At 33.3% G+C, this 23394-nt stretch overlaps 2 protein-coding genes and 1 pseudogene across 3 annotated transcripts; 1 reads left to right on the top strand and 2 right to left on the bottom strand.

Annotated features, from left to right (window-relative positions):
* Window positions 1–1739: 1739 nt before the first annotated feature.
* LOC143553000 (uncharacterized) lies at window positions 1740–6621 on the bottom strand. Its single transcript, XM_077043083.1, has 9 exons — window positions 6419–6621; window positions 5428–5492; window positions 5293–5341; window positions 4563–4657; window positions 4421–4506; window positions 4223–4282; window positions 4023–4104; window positions 2968–3081; window positions 1740–2066 (listed from the first exon to the last, which is right to left on the bottom strand). Exons 1-9 carry the CDS (start codon window positions 6603–6605, stop codon window positions 1911–1913), a joined length of 894 nt encoding a protein of 297 aa, XP_076899198.1. The 5' UTR covers window positions 6606–6621; the 3' UTR covers window positions 1740–1910.
* A 9400-nt stretch (window positions 6622–16021) lies between these two features.
* On the top strand, window positions 16022–17684 carry LOC143552977 (prefoldin subunit 6-like). Its single transcript, XM_077043065.1, has 5 exons — window positions 16022–16127; window positions 16210–16280; window positions 16448–16572; window positions 16736–16796; window positions 17502–17684. Exons 1-5 carry the CDS (start codon window positions 16043–16045, stop codon window positions 17556–17558), a joined length of 399 nt encoding a protein of 132 aa, XP_076899180.1. The 5' UTR covers window positions 16022–16042; the 3' UTR covers window positions 17559–17684.
* A 213-nt stretch (window positions 17685–17897) lies between these two features.
* LOC143552999 (twinkle homolog protein, chloroplastic/mitochondrial-like) lies at window positions 17898–23297 on the bottom strand (annotated as a pseudogene). The gene is made up of 20 exons (XR_013138751.1): window positions 23090–23297; window positions 22463–22605; window positions 22289–22344; window positions 22137–22191; window positions 21948–22058; window positions 21785–21868; window positions 21546–21626; window positions 21394–21459; window positions 21208–21324; window positions 21081–21128; window positions 20927–21012; window positions 20597–20840; window positions 20352–20483; window positions 20181–20242; window positions 19436–19519; window positions 18974–19105; window positions 18781–18877; window positions 18536–18670; window positions 18334–18401; window positions 17898–18129 (listed from the first exon to the last, which is right to left on the bottom strand). The product of XR_013138751.1 is annotated as a twinkle homolog protein, chloroplastic/mitochondrial-like (transcript).
* Window positions 23298–23394: the final 97 nt, after the last annotated feature.

The raw sequence follows: 23394 nt of genomic DNA, 5'->3' as shown, positions 1-23394 counted from the left end.
TTTGAGGTTTGTGTAGAGTAATATGAGGATTTGGAGCTCAGAAACTGTATTTTGTTTATTTAACATTGTGTGCACGGATAAAAGATGTGAAGATAACTTTTTAAGTAAATTACTCTTTTTGTCCTTTAAATATGTAGCATTTTCGCTTATCGTTCTTAGAATAAAAAAATATCATTTATGTTTAAAAATATTGCACGTTTCATCCTTTCCATTAACAAACGGTAGTTTGGTTATTTTTATGTAATTTAATTCAACTTTAACCGATCAAAACACTCAAGCTTTCAATCACTCGAATTTTGTGCTGGAATTATGTGATTTTGTATCTTTTAAAACTTGTGCTATTATATTCCCACGAATTTTATGATCTTAAGATGTATATAAGAAACGAGCCCGGAATATAGAATTCGTTTTGTGTCCATAAAAAGGTTGAGCTGAATTGCAAAGTAATTAAAGAAGAGAGAGTGTGTGATACTTCCATCAACTGATGCTTCTAGAAGAAATTTAGCGACTTTGAAAATCTGAGATTAAAAGTTTGTCACATTGAAGGGTAATGATTTTTCTAAATGTCAGATCAATATAATGAGGAAAGTGAATATGGGGCTGTTAAGCACCTAAGCTTACATGTGAAACCATCAAAACTACGTAGTTTTGATTAAAAGTTTCCAAAAAACTGATTTTATTCTTTTCTTAATTAAGTTTTCTCTCCATTAAACTAGATAATTCAGAGTCTGTAATTCTTAATTCAACCTCATTTAAATTGAAAACCTCTAATTCTTAATTCGGCGAGATGAAAGTAAGAAAAATATACTTTTATAACCTTCATTTAAATTAAAAAAAAATAATAATGAAAAAATTAATGGTATAGTCTTCTGCTACTTTTCGGATGATAAAGTAGAAATCATAAATTAGATTTGTGATCTAGAATTTCAGTTGACGCTCACATCACTTTAATATATTTTTTATTATCTTCCACTTCTTGTCATATTAATCTGAGGCTTTATTATTATTATTATTATTATTATTATTATTATTATTATTTGTTTTCATCAACAATGATGAATCAAGAATTGGAGGTTTACTCAGCCGGTAAATGATGGAGTTAATACATAATTTAGGAAAGGAAAGGAATAAAATCAACTGCCTCATATTCACTTTCCCCGTATATAATTTATGAATACCAAATTGTTAGATTTTTTCTTTTTTTTTTTTGTATTTTGGATCTTTAGATTGAAAGAAGCTAGGAAAAATAGATGGTACCAAGTTCACTTGAAGAGCTTATAATTTAATCCAGCTAGAACATTATGCACACGTAAAAATTGAACAAGACATATATCTTGTGTTTCTTGGTTGTAACTTGTAACACAACCCCTACAAATTACCAAATACATCTTCAAATTTTCATAAACCTACAAGTTTCTTTCATAACATTGGTAATATATTGATTACTACAGGGACTACATATGTATATACTTCAAAACGAGATCTAAAAACCTAACACAAAAGCTCAACAACTCATCAGGACTACCACCAACATGTTCGCGGTCATCATCATGATCATGAGCAGTTGAGCACGATCATCTTCAATAAAAACATGTTGATGCGACTTCTATTGCTATTAGTATGTGATACGTTTTCCATGTATAATTTATGTATCTGATAACCGAATGACACATTTACAGCTCTAAATGCAGACATATGCGCAACAATAAACCAACATACACCAAGAGTACTAATGTCACAACTGCTTTGTCTATTATTAATTTATTACCATCAATCCAAAACTGAAAAGAAAGAAAATAATAACAAATCAAATCTTTTCAACTATTGAGCTTCAAACTAAAGTAATCTTGAACGCAGAATTTCTGCAGCCGAGTCAAGTAACAGTTTAATGTAGTCAATAATAAGCTAAACTATTGAAGTTTCAAGGCCTTTAGCGTTGACTCGAGCAGAGAAACTTTGTCAGGAGAAATCTGCTTGCAATCTTTCTCCAATGCTGCAACCGCCAATTTTGAGATCTTGTCCTCATTGTTCTTCCCTTTAGTCAATTGTGCAATTGCAGAAGTGCACTACAGCCACAAACACAAAAGGTCAAGAATATCCCTTTGTTAAGAAGCAAATAGGGGTCAATGGTAAATTCCATTTGTATTTGAATTTTGATTATTAACTCGAGGTGTACGCTACCCAAGCCACTCATGATAAATGTTACTACACATAATGACATAAAGTTCAGAAAATAGATCGGCTCGTTAATCACTCGAATCGAGGCAAGCTTAAACAAGCTCGCAAGTCTAAACGAATTTTATGGAAATAAATAAAATATTATAATTGCTATAATATCTAATTACATAATAATATTATTTATCACACGTAAATTTATAACAAAAATATCTAAATAAGTTTACTTTGTTATATGTAAAATTATATTTATATATATAAATAATTATATGGGCATAAAAATTAAACAAATAACATAAATACTTGATAAATAGTAATCGAGCCGGGCCCAAGCTTGAAAACTTATTAATGATACGTACTGAAGCTTGAAATTTATTAACAAGACGACCTCAACCGTTAGACTATAGACATAATAGTTTCAAGCAATCCAGGCTCGAGTTTTAGACATGGAGTTTTAAGTGAGCCAAGATCCCGAGCTAAAGCTTGAAAATTTATTAACGAGATGAGCTCTACCTTTAGACGTAGAGTTTTAAGTGAGCTGGGCTCGAGCTTTAGACACAGAGTTTTAAGCGAACTGAGCTTGAGTTTAGGTGAACTCGGGCTCAGCTTTTTTTGTTTACATCCCTATTGATAACAAGCAAAAATGAAAAGTAGGTTGCTATTTAAAAAAAGGGTAAAAAGAAATCACACAAACACATTTTGACCCATTATCTGACCATAAACACAGCCCCAAAAAAACTACATAATTAAGCTTTGCACCAGCATACATATATAAAGAGAGTGGTAACTCACCAAGCAAATTCCATATAGTGCTCTGGTGTTTTTCCCACCTGTCAATTCTATGGTTGAGGAATAGTATTTCTTAGCCGTTTGAAGATTTTCAAGTCCACCAATTGTGTAAAGCACCTATTTTCACACACCACAAATCAACACATATTATTATAACTATATCAAAGAGGTGTTTGGATTTGCATTTTTGAGGTTTTAATAATCAGAGTGGTGAATTTCGGGTCCTGCCTCTTACAGAATCTATACTTGCATTTTTATAGTATGTACCTTTTGTAGTTTTCGAAAGAAATAAAAAGCACATGATTGATTTCTTTCATCCATCCATTAAAGATAGTTTTAGTCTAAATGTGTAAAAGGAAAACTTCACCTTTTGTATCGACCCTCTTTCAAAAGGTTAAAGTGTTTAACTACCTACTTTCAAAAGGTTAAAAATTTTAACTACCCAGTTTCAAAAAGTTTAAAACTTTAACTACCCACTTACAAAAGGTTCAATTTTTAACTGCCCACTTCCAAAAGGTTCAAATTTTTAACTACCCACTTCCAAGAAGTTCAAACTTCTAACAACCTACTTCCAAACAGTTCAAATTTGCAACTACTCACTTTCAAAAGGTAAAATATTTAACTACCCACTTCCAAAAGGTTAAAACTTTTAACTACCCAGTACCCACTACCAAAAGATTAAAAATTCTAACTACCCACTTCCAGAAAGATTCAAACTTTTAACCACCTACTTCCAGAAAAAGAAAATTTTGAACAACCCACTTCCCGAAAGGTTCAAACTTTTAACTACCCACTTCCGAAAAGTTACAAATTTTAGCTACCCGCTTCCAAAAGGTTACAAATTTTAACTACCCGCTTCAAAAAGGTTAAAACTTTAACTACTTGCTTCCAAAAGGTTAAAAGATTTTACTACCAAAAGGTAAAAAAATATAACTACCAACTTCAAAAAAGTTGCTAATCCATACTTTCATGGTATTTGTGGGTTATATTTGCAAGAACAAAATCAATCTTCTAGATAGAGGCTTGGTACTACAGTATATATTTATACGAAAACTCACATCAGCATACGCCAGATGATACAGCGGAATCATTGGTTGAGATAAGATTAGCTCCTCATAGCAGAAAGCTGCTTGTTTATACCTAAACACAGATATAAGATTAGAATTACAAAACACAAACCAAATGACGATTTCCAGAAGTAATAAAATATATTTTGACTTTATATCCACGCAATCGAGAAAAGCTAACAAGTGCTCACATTTGCAATGAAACATATATTTCAGCAAGTTCTCTCCACGCATCATGGTCTGCCATAAATCTGGTAACAGTAAACATCACAACTTTAACAGAACTCAACAGTATATAAGCTAATTTAAATGTGCGTTTTGGAAGTGATTATGAGAAATAAGGATCAATAAATCAGATGAGCCAATAATGTTTGTAATAACTTGCTTACATTTCAAGATATTTATTAAGCCAGTCAATGGCTCCTAAGATATCTCCCTGTGCCTTTGCCATGGCTGCCCTCCTCATACTAATAACCTGTAATAAATAAATAAATAATAAACAATCAGAAATATGAAAATAAAAAATCTCACTTGATCAAGTGGATTATCTTCTAGAAGACTTGAATAAGCCTTTTCAGCCTCGGCCCATGAGCCCTTTGCTTCAAGCAACATTGCCTCTAACCTACCTGCAGCACATACCTATTATTAAAATCTTACCGAGATTTAATAAAACCAATATGTCATGAACGAACATTCATGAAAATAAGAAAATTATAACCCTATGTTTAGGCTTGTAAAGGAACCGAAATAACACGCACAGAGAATGTTCCTGTTTGTCTGTTTAACTTCAACCCAAAAAACCACCCGACATGAAAAATAAACGAACATGTGTGTTTCTCGTTTGTGTTCAATTGTTATAAAAGTGAACTTGTTCGTTACTATTTTAATGAACGGTTCACAAACGTAAATAAGCAAACATAACTGAGCTAAAACTGATTAAAATTAAATGTAAAAAAAAATGTGCTGCGCCTAAAAAGTTATTTAACTAGACTAAACTGTAATATGCCTAATTTAAATAAATATATTTACAAACGTTGATGAAGGAGCTTAAACAAACGAGGCATGTGTTCTTTATTCATTTGTTTATTATAAAAAACGAAGTTCCTGCAAAACGGTTCACGAACAGTTCACTAAATGTTCGGTTCATTTACAAGCCTACCCATGTTCTCGAAGGTGCACGAGGTCATATACAGGTTAACTTAAATAAAAATCAAACGTGCAGAAAGTGCCCCAAAGTGTATTCAAAATGTATTGCACTAACCAACTCGTTTGCTGTCTGGAAACTTCTTTTGTAAAACTTTTATGCAATTCTGCAAAAGTTTCATACTGATCATTATTAGAAGGAAAAAAAATGCTAAACACAAAATTTTAATAAAAGAAGAAGAAAAAATGATACCTTTGCAACTTCAAGGCATTGGCAGTCCAAAGCAGCAATGGCTACCTGCTCATAAAGAGACCACTCTACAAAATGTAAAATCATAATCACTTCATTTATCAACAAAATAAATACAATTATTGTTGGCCTATTTTATAAACTACAATGTTCTATAAAACCAACAAAGATAATAAATAAATCAATTGAACTAACCTGAAAGCTATCAAAAATTGTTCAATTAACAACTAATTAACTTACAATCTAAAAATATGAAATTTTACAAATTCAAAATTAAGGGTCAATCATAATCAAAATTCAGTTGAAAACACAAGAAACCTATCAATGATTTATAAAACCCACAAGCAGAGTAAACGAAATGATCGAACTAACCTGAAAACTAGCAAAATTTGATCAATTAACAACTAACTTTACAATCTAAAAATATAAAACTTTACAAATTCAAAATTAAAGGTTTTAAACACGATCAAATGATTTATAAAACCCACAAACAGAATAAACGAATCAATCGAATTAACCTGAAAACTAGTAAATTTTGATCAATTAACAACTAACTAACTTTACAATCTAAAAATATAAAATTGTACAAATTCAAAACTAAAGGTTTTAAACATGATCAAATGACTTAAAAAACCCACAAGCAGAATAAACGAATCAATCGAATTAACCTTAAAACTATCAAAACTTGATCAATTAACAACTAACTAACTTTGCAATCTAAAAATAAAAAAATTTACAAATTCAAAATTAAAGATTAAACACAGTCAAATTATTTATAAAACCCACAAACAGGATGAATGAATTAATCGAATTAACCTACAAGCTATCAAAATTTGATCAATTAACAACCAACTAACTTTACAATCTAAAAATATGAAATTTTACAAATTGAAAATTAAAGGTTAGACATAATCAAATGATTTACAAAACCCACAAACAGGATGAATGAATTAACATGAAAACTAGCAAATTTTGATCAATTAACAAGAATTACCATCTGGGCCTAAAGCAGATCGTTTCTTGGGGTCGTTTAAAAGGGTTAAACCATGCTTCAAGACCTTATCGGAACGACGGAGTTTGAGCTTGCGGACAAGAGAGAGGTACTCCCAAGCACCGCCGCCGCCATTTTCGACTTGAGTCTCGAGCTGTTGAAGCTGTGATTCCTCGGTTTTACTCACCATCTTGATCTGCAGATAGATCAATGTTTTGGAGTGAATGAATTAATAATACCCAGATCCGACCCGTGCACCCCAATTGTTCTAAAATTATACATTTTTTGTCTCGTGATTTGATCAAATCTACGGGTTTAGTTATGATAGTTTCAAATTTGTATTTTTCATTTAATAGTTTTGTTTTCGCTTGTAATTAAACTCGATCCAACTAATTCCATTAACTATTTTGGTTAAACCCATATGTGTGTTTCTTACGTGAGGGGCAATTTTGTCCTTAATTGGTAGTGTAATTGTTTGGCTCTTTTATCTACCAAACGTGTCATAATTGAAGCCACTGATGAAACGCAATCATCATTTGTTCGTGTAGGGTTTGTGGAAGGCGAAGGAAAGAACGAAAAAGATGAAATTGAGATTTGGGAATTAGGGTGTGGTTTATTTGGGGAGAAAAAGGATAAAATTGCCCCTCACGTAAGTGGCATGTGATGTGTTTAACGACCAGATTTAACGGAGTTAGTTAGGTTGGGTTTAATTGCAAGTGAAACAAAACTATTTGACGAAAATCGCAAATTTAAAACTATTACACTAAAACCGCACATTTGCTCAAACCAAATGACGAAAAGCAAAGTTCTTTCTTGAGAAAATATAATTTGAGTCCCTGTACTCTATGAGGGAAGCAAGATTAGTCCCTTATTCTTAACATCTGCATTGTGAATTCTGATACGTTTTGGGCGGGGTCTTTTGAGTCTTCTGTTAGTTGACTGTGTGTCGACCGTCAGATTTTCCATTCACATCAAGGGCGATATCGTCCATTCACCCCCAACTTCAAAGAATTTTCGTTTGTGTCCTTGTGGCTTATGAGGTATTCGGTTTAATCCCTCCATCTCCAACACCACATTTTTTCGACATTGGCTCCGGTTACCTTCAAGTTTTCCGAAAAACATTAAACACGTAATTAAGGACCAGAACGTTTATAACATTCAACTCGTTTTCAAACACATTATTTTAAAAATCCAATCTTTTAACTCAAATTAAAACATGGGTGTTGTTTGGGTGATAAAAAATGTGAAAGAAAATAAAAGTGCTCTGTGAAATGAAAGTTCTAATAGTTCACTAATTGATTTTTTTTATCCCGTAAGAAAGACAAAAAGGAAACTGTATGTCACGTTTAACGTTATTTTTTTACAGGTTTTTGTTATCACAGTGCTGAATGGTCTGTTATTTAAACTTTGTGAAATGAAAAGCTCTATGCTTTGTTTCTAACCTCAAAGAGCAGATGTCTTGATGCTTGTTTTAACAAACTAACTTAAAGAAAAGTTCGAACTTATTAATTCAAACAAATAAAGATAAAAGAGGAATAATCGGGTTTCTTGGAGGAAGTTGGATCCGGCTCGGTATTGTTGCCGATCAACCGTTTGATGATGCCGGAAAAGACGGAATCAAATGGGGAAGAACGAGTGGTGATGATTGAAGCCGGAATCAAATCCGTCGATGGCGGGACTTTAAAGACCCCGCCCAAAAAGTATTAGGATTCACACCGCATATTTTAATAATCAGGAACTAATCGTGCTTCCGCCCATGAAGCAAAGCATAGAGACTCAAATCGTAATTTTCTCAATATATTTTGGAGAAATATATATAAAAAAAAAGTTGATTTAGTTTATTGGGACCAATGACTTGAAATTACACTTGAGTTTATATTTTTGGTTAAATCGTCTACTGTTGGTTTCACAATTTAAAGAAACTCCAAATTTGCAAGTTTGGTTAAAAAGAGCGTGTCGTTGAGGCATTTGGGTCATAACTATTGTGATTTAAGTACCAATGAACCTCTATAACATGGGTTATTAGGTACCAAGAGGAGGTTATAAGCCTCTTTAGAACTCCTTAGCAAGTTAGCAGGGTCAAGGGGTTGGTCCTTAATGGGGTCAAGTGGCTGGTCCTTAATGGGGTCAAGTGGCAACCTCCCTCGTTGGGATTGTGTTGTCGAATTTTTCTTTTCGGTAAGTAACATTAATTAATGGAAAATTGTGAATCGTTAATTTGTTATTTAATTGTACGTGTTTTTATCTTATTGAAACTTCAATATTCCATGTCGTACGTCATTCCAATCTCGTTTTTTATCAGTCTCTTGAAGCATTTGTTAAAAATCATTTTCAACTTTGCTTAATAACCAACCCCAAACCAAGCTTTCGTGCATTCGTGATATTCTTAAATTAATTTTGTAGGTTATCTAAATAAACCAATCCATCCAGTTTTGTTTTGTCAATTATCACTAGTCAGGTTACACCTTTTGCGTACCGGCACTATACAATAGAATAAAATAGTACGGTATCTGGTACCCACTTTTCCATAAATTCAGTATCGGTACAGTATCAATACCATATAAAGATGAACATTTTGTAACGATTACTAGTACAGGTACCCATACCGCCTTATTGAACCCGTACCGTGTATGGTATTTGGTCCCCACTTTTACAGAAATCCGGTATTGATATTTCTGTTTCGTGTACGGTATCCAGTACCAACTTTTTCAGAAATTCTTTATTGGTATTTCCGGTACCAATGCGATATCCCACACTACAATGACACTTAACCAACAAATGAATTTGATGGCAAAAGTAAATGTAAAGAAATAAACCTTTAGAAAATCACTAGTCTATATCATAAAATCTTTTTTTTCAGCACATTAGATAAAAGAACAAGATAACAAATCAATAGAATACTAAGAATCAAGCTTTTAAAGTTGCATTTCAATTATATATAGTTATTTGCATTTAAAGAGGTTAAGAGAGAACTTTTCAAGCTCATGTATTTTGCGACTCCTCTTTTATCGCGTGGGCTGTATTACACCCGGGGGTGCGTATCAATGCTAGTTTCATCAAACTTCTTGAAGTGAAAGAAGTCCGCTTATACACGACTAGGTTTGTCTTGTTTACCACTTTTCATTTGTTTCATCCTTCGTAATTCGTATCAGCTGCGTTTGGAAGGGTGCTATCGATATGCTAAAAGGGTTTTAATGACTTTGAAAGAATCAAGGAAATCAAAAACATGTTTGTTGTCGTTGAGCATCCCCTTTTAGAAGATCATCAAATTTGCATTGTGAAATGTTTGAAAACGAAGATGACACTTCCTCTGGGAAGGTGGTTTTTTAAGTATCCGCATATTTTCACATTTTCTCGCAAGCAACGATGCGGTGATTTACTCTGTATTTAACGTGTATGGTTTGTTTTTTTAACCATATGAAGGTTGGATTGACTCGTGTTTTGTTTCCAGGTTGAAGCTTTGTCTGTGCTAACAGTTTATCCTGGGGGGTTATTGATTACCTCCCCGGTGAAGAACCAGAGCTTAAGATTGAAATGTTGAAAAACAAAAAACTAGAGTGACTCTTACAATTTGCAGAATAAAGGGATCTGCATCCTAAAAACCTATATGATTTTTCGATGTAAAAATTGGTGGCACACGCCCTGCACATATTGAAGTGGAGTTGTTTGCTAATTATGCTCCTAGAACTGTTGGGATCTTCCACCAATTTTGTACTCTCTTTGGAACCACGTGTAAGTTGGAGACGATAGACAAAGGAGTTATGATTAAAGTGGGTGGATACGTGTTAATTGAAACTTTGAGAAAGAGAACTCACCTCTTAGGCGTGTTGTACCCAGTCTTCTGTCCATGGTAAGTTTTCAATGCTATTAGCAACAAACGTTTTATTCTTCCAAATCTTTAGTGCTTTAAGTTTAAAGTGATGCGGTTTCAATCTTTGCAGACCAAATGTAGGTCCTCTTTGGATGGATCTAACAACTTTACTCAGATCAATCCATGTTGTTAGCTAGCAGAAATCACTAACAACACTCGGATCTCGAATCTTAGTTTGTAAGAAACAAAAGAAAGGTAGAAAGTAGGTGTAGGTGAGAGAGAAATTTCTCTTTATTTCCATAGAATTGATAAGTTATGAAGAGTTGTTGGAGAATTTGGGTAAAGTGACATTTTTATATGGTCCCTATTTCTCCAAGTTTACATAACATGGTTACAATGGCTTTCTCCAAGTTTACATATATGGTCCCCTAAAAAATTAGTTTTTTAATAAAGTTGAATTAAAAGCGTAAACAATTTAAATATTATCACAAATTATTTTTTATTTTTAAACAATAAAATGCTAATTTAATATTAAGTATATTCTATAGTAAATATTAAGCGAATAACTTGTTAAGTCGGAATATATATATATATATATATATATATATATATAATTATACTATAAGTAAATTTAAAATAAAAGAAATAATAAACAAGTAATAAAAAAATTCAAGAAAGACTAGAAGATGCGCCTCAGGCTGGTTCACAGTTCATAACGAAGATGCACCAGCCAACTGGGTTGGTGGCTCCTTGAATATAAAATGAAAAATATAACTTATAAACACATATCAGAATCATCCCCAAACCCTTCAAACCCTAGATTAAATGAATCTCAACTGAACATCGGTTGCCCTCGGTCAATTAAAATTGAGAGAGGGCTTTGATTTCTCGTATATAAATGTTCAAGAATCATCTAACGATTACCAGAATTGAGCACGAATTAAAGTAGAATGAGATTCTAGGGTTATGGCTCAAGAACACGATATTAAAATGGTTCCAAAATGCTTCTGAGTACAAATTGGTAACTAGGTTTACGTCGAGATGATATAAGGAGCGAGTGCAATAGTTTATAGTATAAATGAATTGAGATAGCCGTGGATCAAGTGTTAATGAAAATTGGTGTCAATTAGCTAGATAATTAACTAGATTAGGCTATAACTGAACGCGTGATTAATTAGTTGACATGTAGGGGTGATTGATGACGTGATTTCTGGCTAAAAACTAGGATCAAAAATCAAACAAAAAAGTTTCAACCAGGGGGGGAGAGATAGAAAAAAATGTTTTTCAAAAACAATTTACACTGGGGGGGAGTAGGGTTTATGTTCGGCAGAGGATGTTTCTATATATGCTTTTTTGGCTTCGAGAGTACAATCATGGAGTTTTCATGGCCACGTTCTTCGGGGTTGTGATATTGATGTGCTGGACTCTGATTATGGGTGTGCGATGGATCGTTTACGTACTTCACTTCCCGATTCTGATCTTAGCGGGTTCTCTAATAAGGACACCACCCCCTAAAGCCCAACATGCTTTCGCGAGAGCCTTATTTAGTGGAATAGTCCAGAGTTTAGAAGTGAAGTTTGATTCATCCCCTCACCAAAAGGCTGCGTTTGAATGTCATCAGGCTCCTCAGGTTCAAGATATTCTAAAGGCCATCTCCATTGAAGGGTTGGGCCAACATATGTCGGGGGTTGGAGTACCGGGCTATCCTTAAGTGCTGGCTAATGATTGATGCATGTTGTGCGTTGCCTTTAAAATGTAAGAGATGGGATGATTTAAGATTTTGCACAAGATCGTGTTTTAAATTTATAAAAGTGATTTCTACAAAGACTAAACACACACAAAATAGGCAAGTGTACCTATCGTGTACGTGGAATAGTATTGGTAAGAACCAAGTATCGATCCGTGAACACAAATGTTTATAATAATAAATCGTTGTTTTACTTTAATCGGATGTTTTAATCATTTTGGGGTTAATTTTTGAACTGTTAATAAAATATAAATATTTATATGTAATATATAGGTGACCAAGACGAGAAATTCTAAACAAGTAGTTCAATTATATGAAGATTATCATCTAATATCTAGAATCCACTCCATTGTTCCTTGATGATTATTAGTTAAACATGTGGTAGACTTATCCTAATAATATATGATAGACTATGAACCTCATTTTTGAGTGAACACATTCTATGACATAATGAATAATAGCATGCGTATTTTCAAGTCCATCCTATGCTTAATAGCATGCTACCCCGAGAATGTCAATTTAAGTAGACAAGCAGTTGTTAAAGCAGAATGATTAGAATTGACTTCGATTTCTAAAATACCAATCCTAACAACTTCGAGTGGTTGTCGTTAACTCACACAACCTCCCATTGGTTGATTAGATTATGCTATAATTACACATTCCATTAGCATATGATTTCTTTAACTAGCATGATAACCTAAGCAATCGTGTTAACACTGTTATTTTAGAATTATCAAAACTAGAGAAATAGATCATAATCTATATCTCATCATTTCTAAGTACAACATAAAGATCCATGTTTTATCTTGAATAAATTACCAAAGTATTCTTTTTTACCATTTCTAGTTTCCAAGAACATGAATAAACATGAATGACTTTTTAGTTATCAACTTTAGTGTATTGGATTAACGTGATAGAACATTTCTTCATCAATGGATAATTGCAAAATAACAATGCACTTTACCAAACTAAACCACATGTTTTACATAATCATCAAGTAAAACAAAGCTTCTTCATAGGTTTTAGATGGTAAATGGAGTTTAGCTCATAATGAGCATAGTTATGAACATTAGGATAGATGATAATAACAAACACATGATTAAACTAGAACAATCTAACCAAATGTGGATGAATCTTCCTTCTTAATGATGATGGTGGGTGGATGATGATGATCTCCAAGCCTTCAAACTCTTCACTAGATCTTCAATGTGAGTGTTGGTGTGTGTTTTTATAAGTGAAAACCAGATAGAACTCTCTTCAAGGCACACCAAATGAGTGCAACATGAGCCACTATTTATAGGCAATCTGGAGTGAGAAGCACGGCCCCGTGCTTTCAAAAGCACAGCCCCATGCTTTCAGAAGTACAATACCATGCTTTCTGAAGCACAACCCCATGCTTTCTGAAGCACAGCCCCATGTTTTGTTGTTTTCTTGGGTTTTCTTTGGTTTTTTCATTCGTTTCCTCGTTTGAAGCTTGGATTCACCTGAAAATACATTTTAACATGATAAGTAGTTACTTTAACTATATTATACGATAGAAGTTGCAGTTTTTAGAGATTATTTGATGCTAAAAAGATGTATATTTTTATATACATCAATGATCCATAAGTTTCTGACTGATGAGCCTTGCCTAGTTTGTCGCAAGGTCTGTTTGGATTCTTTTGGAGACCATACGGTACATTGTAAAGAATTACATGGTTTTAAATACAGACATGATTTGGCTACAGCTATCCTGTGTGATATTCTTAAACGGGCTTGGATTTCTGCTAAAAAGGAGGTCCTTATTAACTTCTTACGAATCTGCTTGTAGGGAGGTTCACTTTACGGCCAACTGATATTCTTGTGTTTGGGTGAGCATGGGAGAATACGACTTTGTGGACCTTACAGGGGTGTCTCTCCTCTTGTTGGGCTCAGGGACCATGGGTCAGACTGCGTTGAAGGCCGAATCGGGCAAAGTTGTTAAACACGAGAAAACTTGTTTAGAGAAGCAGCTTGTGTTTCTCTCATTTGCTTTTGATACATTTGGTTTTCTGGCCCCGAGGCTATGAATTTTCTGATTAGTGTTTAGCGTGTCGTGCATGATACCTTTTCGACTCTTAAGTCCCAAAGTTTCGTCTTTAAAGTATTGGCTTTAGTGCTTTACTATTCAAAAGAGGGTTGTGGTGTAGATTAATGTTTGTTTGTCTGTCACTTTATTGTAATTATATTTTATTCTAATGAGAAAACACTTTTCGGGTTAATTTTTTTACACTTCTAGCCCCTCACATTACAATTTGCCACGTTGAGAACAAAATTAGATAAGAGTGGTTTATGCACATTCCTGATAGTTTTAATTTTCATTTAACGACTAATATATATACGTATGACGCGTTACTAAAAATTAATATAAGAATGATCAAATAATGTAATTATTAATTTATTATTATTTTTGTTTACTAGCGAAGATCCGAATAATTAAACAAAAGAAAAGTTTAATAGGTCCGGGTTTTGGAATCTAGTATTTATTTTAAGATTCTTGATTTTTTACCATTTCATTGCTATAATGTCATGCTAGTAGAGTGGATTCTTGTTTATGTAATTTATTTGGATTGATTGTTTATTGTTTTTACTTATTTTCATTGTATGCTCGCTTAGTTAGTTAAAATTCAATTCAATATTTCTTTGTTCGGTTTATCGTTTACAAAGATTTAGTATAAGAAAATCACCAGATCCATGGATTTACACTCGGTTCTTACCATCATCTTTGTTACAAACGATATGTGCATTTGTCTTTCGTGTGAGATTTAGTTGTAGGTGAAAACCTATTTTTAAAACCCGATTTTTGTGGAGCTTTTTACTTAAACTTTATATATACTTTCGCGCACGTCAGCATGTCTCTTGAGGACTATTGTGTATTGTCTAGGGAAATCAGAATTCGATTGTGATATCCTTTTACTATTTCAATTTTTTTAGATGGATACTTGTTATGTGTATTCTAACCAACATTATTTTGTCTTATTTTTTCTCTTGTTATTGTGTCTTGGTCAATTATTTTACTTGAACACGTTATTCTTGTAGTTGCTTTCATGTATATTGTGTATCATCTACAACTCTGACTACAAGTAGTTTCAAGATGTCATTGTTATAATGGCAACCAATTTTGATATTGGGAAATTTAATGGTAAGTTTTATTGTTATGATATTTCACATGCGAGTCATGTTAACACATCCACGTTCGAAGAAAGCCCTAAACGTCAAGATTGGCAACACAAAATGCTTAAACATTGAGTGGGATATGATAACACACAAGAAGTTATCTGATTTCTAAATATATATTACTCGAGTATGATTCTTGACAGGGGTTTGCGTGGTGCGGTTGGGTGCTGTTTTTGGTTAAAACCGAACCGAAAACCAAAACTTCGGTTTTTACGGTATTTGAAACCGTTTGGTTTTGGTTTTTCGGTTTTCATTTTGGTTTTGGTTTTTTCGGGTTTTGCTATTTGATCTTGAGAATTTTAAGTCAAAAAAAAGTTTTCAAAAAATAATTAATTTAGGTATAAATAATTTTGTTAATTGTAAAATAATAGGCTATTAAACATTTTACCAAAAATATTTGTGTTACATGTTTATTAAAAAATTTAGAAATTCGGTTCGGTTCGGTTTTTATTATATGTAAAACCAAAACCGAACCGTTAGTTCGGTTTTTATAAAAACATAAAACCAAGCCGTCATTTTTTATTTCGGTTCGATTTTTTCGATTCTAGATTAGTTTTTTGGGTTTCTTACACACCCCTAATCCTTGATAAGCAGCTAGTCATATTAATTTGATAGGAACACTAGCGCCCCCTTCAACGGTGCCTGTGTGGAGGAAGACAGGGGTCCGAATCCACAAACTCCCTGGTGACCGATTATAAAAATCTGAAGTTGGTTTGTCACATCCATCCGGATACTATATAAGGTTTGGCGTTATAGAAAAAATAGTCGTAAATACTCACATAATCCTCACTTAAAAAAAAAAAAAAACAGCCCTAGCCTAGTAAAAACCCAACAGGTGACGGCTCACAAAAACCCACATCAAATCAAAAATCAGATGGCTTCTTCATCATCAACTCCAGCTCGAGAATTACAGAAAGATTTAGAGGCTAAAGCCAATGATCTCAGCAAAATCCAAAAGGGTAAGTCTTCATGTTTTTAATATTTGTTTACTCGTTACATAATAATAATAATTGTGATATAGTTTGATTTGATTGGTTACAGACATATCGAAGAACCATCAAGTGAAAAAGAAGTACACCATCCAGCTCGGTGAAAACGAACTCGTTCTTAAGGTACAGTACTTCAAGGGTTTTTCTTTTTTCATGTTTTCTTGAACCAATTATAACTAAAGCTCCAATTTTTAGGGCAAATTTTAATAATAATACCAATAGCTTTGATAATTGTTTAAATCAGTTGTGTTTAAGGTTAATTGTTATCTTGTTTTATTGTGTTTGTAAAGGAGTTGGACTTGTTGAAGGATGATGCAAATGTCTTCAAGTTAATAGGACCGGTGCTCGTGAAGCAAGATCTAGCGGAAGCAAATGCGAATGTTCGGAAGAGAATCGAATATATTTCAGCTGAGTTGTATGTCTACTTTATGTTGAATATCATTCCAAGATTACTGGTGTCTGTTTCTTAGAACGAATGATTAATTTTTCATTATGTTTCTTTTTGAGCTTTTGTAAGTTATTGTATTCATTGCGTTGAAGGAAGTAACTGATTAACGGTGTATGATTTTAATCAACAGGAAGCGTCTTGCTTCGACTCTTCAGGATTTGGAGGAAAAGCAAAATAGCAAGAAAGAGGCGGTTAGTTACTTTTTCTCTGTTCTTGTTGTAATAATAATTTTGTATGTAGAGTTATGTATTAATCTGTTAGGCCATCTATAGTGGGCGAATTTGAGGGCGGGAAGGGGCGATTTTCTTGGTGAACACCGCTCCCCAGGCTACAAAGGGGCGATTTTTAATTTTTTTTTGGGGGGGGGGCGAGAAATATTTTGTCGCCCTTTCTTCCTTTTTTTATTATTATTATGTTCAAATGTGTGATATATATATATAGGGGCTACAACACCACTACTGGGCGTCACATGGCACAAAACGCCCCATTTTGTAGCCCCTCTACTGCGCATAGCCTTATGATAGCTGCGGTTTATATAACTATGGATTCTATAAGCGAATCATGTGATTGTTATAACACCTAAAAGTAAGATAACAAATAAAATACACAATTTAGTAATAAATCGTGTGTTTCTTGAGGAGAATGAAGGCTTTATTTTGCCTCTTTTTTTATCATGGTATATGTTTTTAAACTAGAAGCAGTATAATTTTTGGTCAAAAAGTTGGCTTGTATTGAAGCAGCATATATAATACTATAATGGCATCTAAGTTGCATATTTTTCATTATGACCCCATGATCCTTAAGAATATGATATAATCTAGATTTCATGGATTTTGACATTTGTGATATACATATGACAATAAGCATCTAATTATCAGCCTTTTATCTTGTTTCAGATTTTCAAGTTACAACAAAGGATTCAATCTCTTCAGGCTGGGAAAGAAAAGGCTTAATTTGGATTATAAGAAATGTGTGTGCTTTTAACTACAGTTGTTTCGCTCATTATTCGAATTATTCTATCTTTTTGTTATCATGTAAAATTTGGTTAAGTATATTTAGAATTATGATTTAAACTTTTACCCGAGTTGGCAATTTCAACATTATCTGAAAATAGATTGATTTGAGTTCGGATTTTCTCTATGATGGGCAAAACTTTTGAAAAACTGTCCAAATTGTATTCGCATGCTTAAAACTTTTGAAAAGTTGATATAACTTTTATAAAGAAACATGTTTACATTTCATTCAAGACTGCAAATTTGGGTATATAGCTTTTGAATGTCAAGAACATTAATCAAATGTAGATGCCAAATACATTTGTCAATCTATTCAGGCGTCGTTTCATATATCCACTCTAAAACATCATAGTTGCGAATAAATTTACAATCAAAACTTCCATTTAAATGAAACTTCTTCGATGCTACCATACTTACATAGTTCAAATATCATACAAAACATGAAGGATGAATTAAAAGAACCGCGTGCCTGTCCTGTGGCTACTGGATGTCCATATATTCACCAGTTACTCTGCACCGGTAAACATTCAAAATATAACCATTAAAACATGCGCATCTTGTGTTTCTAGCACTAATCATTTTTTAATCGAAAAACACGACCACATTTTCCTCAAAGGTGTTACACTTTTAAATTACTATTTTAAGGAAAACCATAAGCCTGGTAACAACTTGGATCAGATGTGGTAAAAAGATTAGAAATTTGAAAGTAACATACCGGTTGTATCGCAAGAACGCATCGCCTATTGTTCCCGAGACTTTATTCCGTACCTTTCGCATACAAATCTAGACAAATATTTTAAAAAATAAATAAACAGAAGAAGAGGGTAAGACTGAAATATGTCTAGAAATATTTAAGGGCGTGTTTGCAATTTGTAACAAATTTATTATATATCAAAACTTATCAAACATTCAAATACCTGCACCAGGTCCAGTGCACCTTCTTCTGGATCCCGATTTCTATGAATAACAATTCCATTATCACATTTGTTTATGAAATGTGCACTTCCACTAATGTCATATAAATTCGGAGGCTTCCCGGTCCAGTGTTGCAACTGTTGAACAAATCTTAAAAGTTAGATCAATGTTGTATTTTTGGTATGGGTAAAAAATTATAAATTTGCAACTTTAATAATGTTGCGAAAAGATTCACCATGATGCTAACCTGTCTAGGGTGGGCAACAAACCAAACGTGGCATGAATGGTGTTGGGCAAATCTCTTTATGCTGGTCAACATTTGACTTACATACTCTGTCTCAGTCCTGTTACAAATAAACATGATTACAAAAAATATACTATTACAATAATAATATAAGTGTATTGAAAGGAGATTTATGTGAAATGTGATCTATACTCACTGGTTGGGAGGTCGCTGGTGATCGAGCTCATTGTACGGGTCAATCACGAGCCCGTTCACACCGTGTCTAAGAACTGCAGCTTTGGCAAGCCCGAGCACCCAATTGATGCTCGGTAGGCAATCGTTTTCACACCTATTTTCATACCCTTAAACTTTTAGCATAAAAAAACTCATGTTGTAATATTTTGTAAGGTTAGTAGGGGTGTAAAAAAGCTGAGGTGCTCATGAGCTACTCGAGACTAGCTCGCTAAAAATCTAAACGAGCTCAAATAAAACCCCGTTCGTTTAAATGTCCGCGTTCGATCTTTTGTTTGCATAAAGTTAAATGAACACAAACATGCCATGTTTGTGTTTGCTCGGCTCGCTTAATTAACAAGCCGAAATCAAACTTTAGACATAGAGCTCAAAACGAACCAAGTTCGAGCTCGGCTCGTTTAGACCCCTGATAATTTGTGAAACTCACCGTATGAGATGAAAAGTATCACTCAACCATTTCTTTCCTTCTTCCAATTCCTCCTTACTCATTCTTTCAACAGATTGCCCATACCTAGGATGAAAATATAGCAATGTATTAGGTCTTTTTGGTCATGTAAGACATTTTGAAGTTCAAATATTAATATAAAGATAATAAAAATAAGAGGAAATTTAGACTGTAACGGTTGGCATGTGTTGATATTAGGCTCAAACCAAACCAAAAACCGAAAATTCAGTTTTGGGGTTTTTGAAAATCGTTCATTTATGTTTTTTAGGTTTTCACCTTTTACAATGGATTCGGTTCGGTTACATTTTTTTTTTCGTTTTGCCATTTCGTATTTTTTGGCAGAAAAAATCAGGCCCAGATGAATTTAGACCTCAAACTTTGAGCCTTCTTTTAGTTAATGATTAATTGATTATTACACATTTGGGCCTAAAAGTTTTGGGCTACACAATTTATTATTTTTCTATAAGTTACTAAACATTAATAAAAATGTAAACTATAATCCATAAATTCAATAATAAAAGTCGGTTTTTAACTTTTTTTGGTTCGGTTTTCCGATACATTCTAAACAGAACCGGATATTCGATTTTTGAAAAGAACATAAACCAAATCATCTTTTTGGATTGGGTTCGGTTATGTCAGTTATTTCGTTATAAGTTGGTTATTTCGGTTTCATGCACACCCCTATAGAACGGTGCTTTGATCATACAACAGTAAAAACTTAACTAACCTCACATCAAAAAATGGTTTCTTTATGCGCTTTTCAAGAAGTTTTCTCGCATGCTCTCTGACCTAAATGTAAAGAAACGTATAATCACCATCCATCAGTGATGTATATGTATTATTACTAGTATTATTATAAAGCACAAATAAGTTGTGTTTAAAATTTGAATAAGCATACCTTGTTCTCCATAGAGCAAAGCGCGAATTTCCAACCGTTACTTTGATTAAGGTTACATAACAATGCATCAATCCACTCGCTTTTTCCTGAATTCGGGACTCCAGTGACTACAGTCAACTCTCCTGGTACAACCTGGGTACATGCAACATGATAACATCACACTCACCGTTACAAGATGATAACATCTAACTAAACAAACAATAATATAGTAAGTTTTTAACTTTTTGAAGAATAAGTATACATACATTATATAAATCATCCATAGCTTTCCAACCGGTTGAGATTCCAATCTCGGTACCAAGGGTTTGATGGTAATACGCATCGATTTCACCGAGGTAATTTTTGAAGTTAAATAAACCTTTGATAGGGTACAGGTCAGCAGACTCAATAACTCCCCTCAATACAGCAGGACCCATAAACATTAACACCTCATTAGCATCTTTAAAACGCTCCTTGTCGTTTTTACGTGGCCACGTGACTCGCCAGCATCTGTTTAAATAATCACCATATTAAAACTTAAAGACGTATTATTTTAAGTTATAAAAGGTCAACATCAACAAGTCATTAAAGTCAACCGTTCTCTTCCGAGGCGGCGTGCTAGCTCTTCAGCCAAGGCTTGACCGGGCCTGTCACCATCGGTGGCAAGTATTATTCGAGACGCCTGCAGTAACAACAATATTCTGTAATATGAATAAAGTGAAACTAAAATTTGAAAGTGGTTGAACATACCTTTTCCAAATACTCTTTGCAGTTCCATAAATATTGATATTTTATGTCCTGTGTACATAAAATATAAAATGTTAAAACAATAATCCTAATATTTACAAAAAACTTTAAAGTTGAATTAAACTAAAACCTCTTCTTGAGACGGTAAATCTTTAGATGAAACTTTTTGAGGAGCACCATCAGGGACACTCACACAGTTCCTAAAACCTGCTTCTTCCATTGCAAGTTTGTCCATTTCGCCCTCAACCTGTTATAGAATATATAAATTAAATCACAAATTAAAAAACAAAAAAAATTAAAAAAATGATTATATTACAATGATGACGTCACGCGCTCCTTCTATATCATCGAGTCCATACAATATTTTCTGAGCATCACTTTCCTATATATTAAAAGTGACACCATCATAAGCTATAATAATAATACATCTTTTATCATACAAACAAAGATGTGGAAAAGAGAGAAAACCTGCCAGAAGTGCTTTGCAAGATCCCGGTACTTGCAACCAACAAGTTCCCCTTTTCGTCTGTAAGTAAACGCAATAACAATCTACCAACGCATGTCAAAAGAAAAAAGTCAGCATGGTCAACCTTACTGGCAAGTTAGCATAAGTGATTCCAATAAGATTAAAAGGGGTTGAAATTGACAATTGTTACCTATATTTTTTGAAAATGACGATAAAAAATTTAAAATTTTATAATTAGTACCTGGTTTTCATATCGCCTTTGCATGACAGAGTTTCTTAGTAACGTCTCTTTAGATATCATTCTTTCAGCAAAATATTCACATAACTGAATCACATAAATATAACCATATTAAACATCCGAACACCCTCTACGCAAGATAAGTAAATAAGATAGAAATTATTACATCGTGACACAAAGGTTCGAACTTTAACTCACGCTCTGTAAATTCCTTAGCTTTTTTCACTTTGGTGAGTTTATTCATACTGTTGTAACTTGACTTAACACCTGCAGAGCCCTGTAACACCATTAGACCATTAACGATCACTCAAAATAAAAACAAGTAGTAAAAAAATGAAAAATAATAAATCTTTACCCTTGTACTGCCCTTCCACCTACACTTAGCTCGAAGACAAATCCACTCCGCATTACTACAACATTTTAAGTATAGTTAAATAAACTGAAAAATAGATAATAATAATAATAATAATAATAATAATGTAGTGGCAAGAATATGAGGCAGCCTACCCGTCATCAGCAATGAAGAGAGCGAGTTTCTTCTCTTTAGAGTCACCGCCATTTCACTAATAAAAGTGCATACAGACTTTAGATTCTAATAAACTTTTTAATCTTGATAATAAATAAGAAAGAAGGTAACTATTAGGAATTATATATAAATTTATATAAAATATCTGTGCATACCATGGGGCAATGCAAGTCATATGTCTGGCCGGGCCGGCAAGTTCCAGAGTCGATTCCAATTTCCTTTAATTTCAGTCTAAGCAGCTTTAACTGTGCATTATCGTCTATTTTATCATCGGGCTTCTCCAAATATACTTCAGAAACTGTAACAGAAGATAAAACAATAACAATGTTGGTTATGCAATGTAAAGCATGTTTCTTGAAATGTGATGCATCAAAATGCATAATCAAAGCCTATGAGAAGTGCTAAACATCAGCAGTAAACTTTAGGGGTGTTAAAAATACGATTGAACCAACTCACCAAGATCAAATCGTACGGGCTATGAGTAAAATATTCTAAAAATCACATATCTCAAATGTCAGAATTAGTATCGAGTTTCCACTCAAGGATTAGTAATTCTACATCTTACTTGAATCTAAATTGAAATCATTAAACTCGTATTTCTAGCTAATTATTTGCTTTTTAGATGACCAAATGATTCCAAGAACAAAGAAACAACAAAAAGATAACAAATTTATGTCATTTTTTTTTTTTTGCAAAAAAAAAAACATATGAATAGTTGAATGAAATAATAAAAGATAAAAGCAGGGTTAGTTGGTTAGTTGGTTAGTTAGTAATGGATTCACCTGGTCTGGGGATTCTGGCACGGGTAGAAGCCACCGATAACTGATGGGTGGTTTTAAAAGATAATAATAATAATAATTTGGGGAATGAAGTTGAAATGAAATTGTTTGATGGATATAAGTTGGATTTGTGATTAAATGAAGTGGGTGTGGATTTGAAGTTAAGGAAGTGATGATTGGAAGACTGCATAATGGAAGTAACTAAGGTTTCTTCAATGGCGGATTGAGGTGGGTGTGAACGATGATAAGACAGACATCAACTGGGCGCCAAGCTTATTGGTTACTAGGAAGTAGGAAGACACTAAATT

This window comes from Bidens hawaiensis, unplaced genomic scaffold (assembly GCF_021521415.1).
Source record: "Bidens hawaiensis isolate Kalapana, Puna unplaced genomic scaffold, B.hawaiensis_p1.1 tig00017066_1, whole genome shotgun sequence".
NCBI lineage: Eukaryota > Viridiplantae > Streptophyta > Magnoliopsida > Asterales > Asteraceae > Bidens > Bidens hawaiensis.
This window is presented reverse-complemented; position numbering and strand designations above follow the sequence as displayed.

What these genes read in the sequence shown, in the direction of transcription:
- LOC143552977 (XM_077043065.1), top strand. Translation starts at nt 16,043, where the DNA reads ATGGCTTCTTCATCATCAACTCCAGCTCGAGAATTACAGAAAGATTTA. An exon ending in TCTCAGCAAAATCCAAAAGG is followed by an intron (nt 16,128 to 16,209) that starts GTAAGTCTTCAT and finishes GATTGGTTACAG; the next exon opens with ACATATCGAAGAACCATCAA. An exon ending in AAAATAGCAAGAAAGAGGCG is followed by an intron (nt 16,797 to 17,501) that starts GTTAGTTACTTT and finishes ATCTTGTTTCAG; the next exon opens with ATTTTCAAGTTACAACAAAG.
- LOC143553000 (XM_077043083.1), bottom strand. Translation starts at nt 6,605, where the DNA reads ATGGTGAGTAAAACCGAGGAATCACAGCTTCAACAGCTCGAGACTCAA. An exon ending in TCCAGACAGCAAACGAGTTG is followed by an intron (nt 4,658 to 5,292) that starts GTTAGTGCAATA and finishes TATGTGCTGCAG; the next exon opens with GTAGGTTAGAGGCAATGTTG. An exon ending in ATCATCTGGCGTATGCTGAT is followed by an intron (nt 3,082 to 4,022) that starts GTGAGTTTTCGT and finishes GTGTGAAAATAG; the next exon opens with GTGCTTTACACAATTGGTGG.